Source organism: Delphinus delphis, chromosome 17 (genome assembly GCF_949987515.2).
Source record: "Delphinus delphis chromosome 17, mDelDel1.2, whole genome shotgun sequence".
Taxonomy (NCBI): Eukaryota; Metazoa; Chordata; class Mammalia; order Artiodactyla; family Delphinidae; genus Delphinus; species Delphinus delphis.
The window spans coordinates 60,318,390-60,324,389 of NC_082699.1; the positions used below are offsets into that span (position 1 = coordinate 60,318,390).

Here is a 6,000-nt window from a genome sequence, read left to right on the forward strand (position 1 = left end):
GTTGTAATGATCACTTACCTTCAAGACCCTTAAAAACACAAGGATTGTGAGGTACTGCTTCAACAAACACAGGAGAAGGTGTCCAAAAGGCCTGCACAGAATCCTGCCTGTTCCCAGAAGAGCTGCTTAAAATATTCTCCACCGCTTTCCTCAAAGGGGTCCAAGATAGAAGCCACCTCTCATTTCCCTCTTTTTCGTCTATTTCAGAAAGCCAAATTTGAAGTTTCACAATAATGCCCTTTGAAGGGATCTGCACTATGAAGTTCATGCAAAAATACAGTAATTCTGTAAGGGTGCGTAAGAAGCTCAAGAGATGCAAGACAGAATTTCTCTAAAGCCTCATTACACATCATGTAATCACTGCAGCAACTTAGTTTAGCCAGTGTCATCTACATCTGTTAATATATGTAACTGATGAAAATTAATTATGGGTGTCATAAAAATGGATGTTTTAATATAATCCTGGAAGTCTGGGTTGAAAATATTGCTCTATTACAAGAGAAAAGTCTTTTCCTTCATTCCATGCAGTTCTTCTATACCTTTGGTAGTAAATGTCTGATTTTCACAAAAGTGAAGGGGAAACAGAAGTCCTCAACTAAAAACATTTATTGTCACATAAGGCTAAATTTCGCTAAAAGCAACTTTTTTTTTAGTTGATACCCTTGTACATATTCTATAGTATCCTAACTCGGCCATGATACCATAAATTTTCAATCTAATTATCAGACCCCCTAAGTCCAAATCATAGGCACTTGCTAATAAAGAAAAGAAGTAGGTGAAAACTGATCCTGTTTTTATAAGCCATTATCAAATGAACGCTTAGAGAACCCTAAAGCAGTCGAAAACCCATTCCACCAAAGGATAAACTGAGGTTCAAGGCGATGAATCAAAAGTCACACCATGAGACAGTATGAGAAGTCAGACTTAGATGACTTCTATAGACCCAACTGCAATATCCTCCTCTAAAACCCTGGGAAGAGATTAGCATTTGATTGGAGGAGTTCTGCGTCTGACACACGCATAGCTGACTCCCAGGAAACATCAGTATAAGTAGCAAAGTACAACAGTTGTGCTTACTTCAGAGCACAAGACAGGTTGCCTGCTATGTGAGCATTCTCACCACATTTCAGAGCTCATTCATTCTTCATATCTTCCAAAGTCAACGGCAAAGGCAAACATGTTTGCAAGCACCATTTCTCAGAGATAAAGGGTTCAGATAACCCAGTGAGAGGAAGAAGTTAAAACTCCAGGTCAAGCAGGCCGATGAATATAAACGTTCTGCAACACCATCCCGTCCCATGAAACAAGGTTAGAGCTGGAAAGTATGCAAAAGAGGAATGAAGAAAATCCAGAAGTGTCTCTGAAAGAAATCCCTGCTCAGGAGAAAGAGGCAACTTGCTTTCCTCACTAAATGCCACTCTTCAGATGAGACTCAGTCCTGAGGGCCTGACCCCTTGTGGTCTTTAAACATAAACCAAAACAAGGGCGTGGGTGTCTGATTTCCTGATGCAACGACAAAGAGGTCAAAAATTAGTGAAATTTAATTAGCAAAAATTAAAGTTTCTTGGAAACCAACCCCTCCTTCCCTTATTGCCAAAAATCTCTAGAAAAACCTTCTGCAGAGAATGTAGACGATTTATTTTGGGACTAGGAGAGTAAAGCAGATATGACTGTTGTATCGGATTGAGGGTGTTTCCCAAATAAACGTATAATTCAAATTTCTTAAGATCTCCCCTCCAGCTCCTCTAGAGGAATGAAGACCGTCATGATCCTTCTACAGAATTCGGTGAGACTGCTTTAGAAGACACTGAAAGGTCAGACTTCATCTCGAGTTACTCCACCATAAACCAGACAAAGAAATTCCTCAAAGGCTAGGAGCATTTTTTTCTTACAAGCACCCACAGGAATAGGTCAATGTAAATGTCGTGTAAACAAAGCGCCCATTACTAACCACAGTTTGTTTCTTTTGTGAGAAAATTTTAATCCATGGCAACTGCACCCAACATTCACACATAACTGCCCCCAAAGCAGAGGAAAATTTAGATTCATAATTGACCCTACAGCCTCGGGCTCTGCTTGTGCTCGAAAAGCAAGAGGTGTTGGGGTTTGGGGAATGCCAGTGTTTGATACTTTCTCCTTCACTGTCTACGATCAAGTACAGGAGGACTTGAATTTCCCTTCCAATCACTCCTACAGAGGCCCGAGTGTCTGAGGAAATCCACAGACAACAATCAAACCTTTCATTTCAGGGTCCTTTCCCCACCATGCCCCTTCCTGTTCCAATCAGTTCTGCAAAGCGTTTCCCCTATTCTGCATTTCATGAATCAATTGCAAACTCCGCCAACCTCTGCCAGTTCCTCTTGTACTCAGCTGAGAGGTTCCCCTTCCTGCCTGGGTAGCACAAGGCTGCTCTGGTTTTTAACTGGTGTAACGTGGAAATGCACTGTAGGAGCTCACTAACTCTTTCACAGCCAGACAGAAGTGAGAGAGTCTGGGGCTCCTGCCCCATAGACGAGGAAACGGACCCTCCAAGTTCAGATTAAAGCCGATTCCTAGAAACTAGTTTTGACCCCAAGCCCAGAGTGTCAGTTACTGTCACTGGGAAGGAAAAGGAAGAGTGAGAAGGTCTACAAAGTCTCCAACTCAGTTACTTAGCAACTGGACAAAACTTGCTTCACTCCAGAGGGTAAAGAGGCATCTCACAGCGCATTCAGAGAGTAACAGTCTCCGATTTACATGCAAATTGATAAAGACAAAAGGGAAAGGGAAATCTAAATTAGCAACTGGAGTTTACAGCAGAGGGGCTAAGGCCCAGATTTTTTAAAATCAGCTTCTCCTAGGGAGGCAGGATATATACATGCCAACAAACACACATGAATGAATGCATGCAAGCAAGATCACAGGCCCTAACCGGTTTACAGTCTCCCTTCATAAAAGTCAATGCCATCTGGGAGCAGGGAAGAGGCAGGCACAGAAAGTTTAGTAGCTGAAACTAAAGGACTTCCACTGCTAACACAAATTTAAGGTTTGCGGAAAGATGACAATTGAAGGGTGGGAAAATTCCGGGGAGAGCTGCTCCCCCTGCTCATGAGAAAAGCAAATAAAGCATCAATCTTGGGGTAATGTCCCCGGACTGTGGGCGGATTCAGAGCCTCTTGAGTCCCTAGACCCTCACAAACACCCTCCTGGATCCACTGGTGAAGTGCAGTTTCCAAACTCGGATCAAACCCACACCCTTCATAGAACACACATCACCCTGAAGGTTTTCCAAGCAAGAGGGGAACATGGTCACCTGCTTGGCCCAGGAAAGTGCTCCAGGATTTTCCGTTAGCCCGAGGAGCTCAAACTCTGGGTCCTCAGCTCCAAGCTACACACCAGAAGCAGGCTGCTCAGTCCCAGGCTCAGAGCAAAAGGAAGAGGACCCGAGGGGGTCCCCTGCCCCACCCCCATCTCCCAACTTCACACCTGGACCAGGTGGGCAGGGCCCAGGGCTGACCCGCTGAGGCCCATCGGCTAAGCCACTTACTTCTCATACTCAGTGTTGTCTCTGTCACAGCGAGAATCCTTGTGCTTTTGCCAGTCTTTGCCATGCTTGCAGGTGGTGAGAAGCACGACGTCTTCCCCGTTATGGACGTGATATAAGGCATTCCTGGTGTCTGACCCTATCCCTGTCAGGTACCTCTTCCCCTTGAAGACTAGCATGTACTTCCTGAGAGGAGGGATAGTGTTAAACTTCAAAAACCCCCTCTCCCCTCCTGTCCTGGGATGATCCTTAGAAAAGAGGGGAATAGAAACATCAAAGTTGGGTCGGAAGTTTTCAGTACTGATGCTGGCTTTGGCCAGCATCGCCTGGCCGATGTCAAACCCCACATCCTCGGTGTAGTCAGGCCAAGTGCCAGAATATAAATTAAAAATTAAATGATTCCTACCGCTGTTCCACAAGTGGAGACTCTGCACTTTGGATCTCAAGTTGTGCACATACTGAGGTGACAACTGGTCTCTGTCTAAAGTATCCAGACTCAGGACAAAGAGGCACGCCTGGCTGGGGTCCGAGGTGTAGAACCTGGAGCCCTCGATGGCCGCTAGAATGTTTTGGTAACTTTCGGCGATTTTCTCCCCTTTTTGCTGCGGGTATACGTAGACTTTGAAGCCGTTTTTCTTGCAAAGGGTGAAATCGAAGCAGGACTCCATGCGGCACTTCTTGCCTTTGTAGATGCTCGAGTTGGCGTCTCGCTTCTGCCGTGGGGAAATGTGCACACTGGAATCCTCGTTTTCCAATTGATCCCAAGGAACGAAGGGGCGCAGAGCGTCCGGGAAGCGGGGCCAGAAATGATCCGGACTCGGGTGGTGCAAGCCATTCCGACGGCTGTGCTCTTCTCTCCGGCTGTGGCTTCTCGATGCCCTAAACTGCAAGCCTCCGAAATAAAACAAAAGGGCGAGACAAGAGCCAGCTGAGAGCAGGATGAAATAGCGTTTTTTGGCCTGCATGTGTCCTGCCTGGGTCAAGAGGATTGTAAATAAACACAAGAATCACCCAAGTTTCCCAATCAACACTTTCAGCTCCAGTCCGCCATCTTCCCGCCTGTAAAGACTTCAAACTCTCCGCTCCCACCTTCTCTGGATGCCTTTCCCCAAGCCGTGGACTGATCCAGCGCATGTGGGCGATTTCTTTAACTTTCTCCCCTTCGGTCTTTCATCTTTGGGTTGCACAATAGACGGGAGAGAGCGGGGCTGAATATTTCGCACCCAGGGCGGGCGAGCAGCGGACTGTAATTCTCTTGCATGCAACAAGACGGAGGAAAAGAAAGAGAGGGGGGAAAAAAAGCTCCCGATGCCCAATCAATGACAAGACGAAGTGATTTCCTTGCCTCTCGGATTCCTCTCGGCGCCGTGGAAAACGAGCCCCGGGAAAGCAACTTCAACTCATCCACACTCCGGGGCAGGCACTCCGGTTCCAACAAGTCAGCCGATCTCCGGGTTCAGCCGGCTAGTGCATCTTGCAGCTGGGGCGCCGTAACCTCACAAATCCCTGCATCTCTCTTTATTCCCTTCTGCAGCGGCTCCGAGACTCCGGCGGTGTTTACTCCTGCGCTCGCGGGGCCGGCCCCCAGGACGCGCGGCGGCCCGGCAGAAGGCGGCGGCGCTGGGTGACTGCGGCGGCGCGTCCTCCCCGCGGGCAGTGCCGGCCCCGAGCGGCGCTTCCCAGGCCCCCGCGCGGTTGCTGCCGACCGCCGCGTTCGGTCGCCGAATGTTACCCGGTTCTGAATGTTACACTTACACATTCCATTCCCGACACGACAGCGCTGACCTCATCCATCCACGCAGCCCGCGCTGCCATTGGCCGAGCGTCACGTCCGGGGGGGGCGGTGCTTCCGCTGCGCCCATTCATAACCCCCGGCCACCGGCAGAGGCGCCGGCGCGGCGCTGGGGGTGCGGGTGGCGCGCGGGCCCCGGGGCGCCTCTGCCGGGGCCCGGCGGGCGGAGCGGGAGGCGGCCCAGTGCGAGCCCCGTGGCCCCTCGGCTAGTCCCGGCCGGGACCCCGGCCTGCGCCGCACCGCCTCCTGCTGCTGCGCCGGAAACCAGCGCCTCCCAGAGACGCCCGCTGGCGCGCGGCGCCTGGGGAACCGGGGAACCGGGAAACTGGGGACTGGCTGGCGCTTCCAGGGCCCCGCTGCCCCGGGCGCCCTCGAGAATCCCGTCTCCTCGCCTGCCTGTCGGCAACGCCTCCCCGAGCGGGCGGCTGGGAGTGTTCGGGTTCCTGGAGAAGGATGCTAGAAAATTGGATCAGTGGGGGGAGCCCAAGGGATGCGGGAGGAAAGAAATACTTCATAGAAAGCGACCGCGGACCTTACGGATGCCTCTCCCCGCCCTCCTTCGACTCTCTGAGGCCCCCAATTTTTCCTTTTTACAAAGCATCAAAACAGGTCCCCTATTCCCTACATAGCCCGTCCTTTTTTTCTCTCTCTCTTTCCCCAAGGAGACACCTAAAGCCCCAAGAAT

The 6,000-nt window shown here is 50.0% G+C and overlaps 1 protein-coding gene across 1 annotated transcript in view; it reads right to left on the reverse strand.

Moving 5' to 3' along the window:
- The window catches only part of EXT1 (exostosin glycosyltransferase 1), a 291,933-nt gene extending 286,635 nt beyond the window's left edge, over positions 1–5,298 (reverse strand). Inside the window, exon 1 of the mRNA XM_059995092.2 lies at positions 3,527–5,298. Coding sequence (XP_059851075.1) covers positions 3,527–4,488 — 962 coding nt within the window. The 5' untranslated portion in view covers positions 4,489–5,298. The remainder of the gene's footprint in view (positions 1–3,526) is intronic.
- Positions 5,299–6,000: the final 702 nt, after the last annotated feature.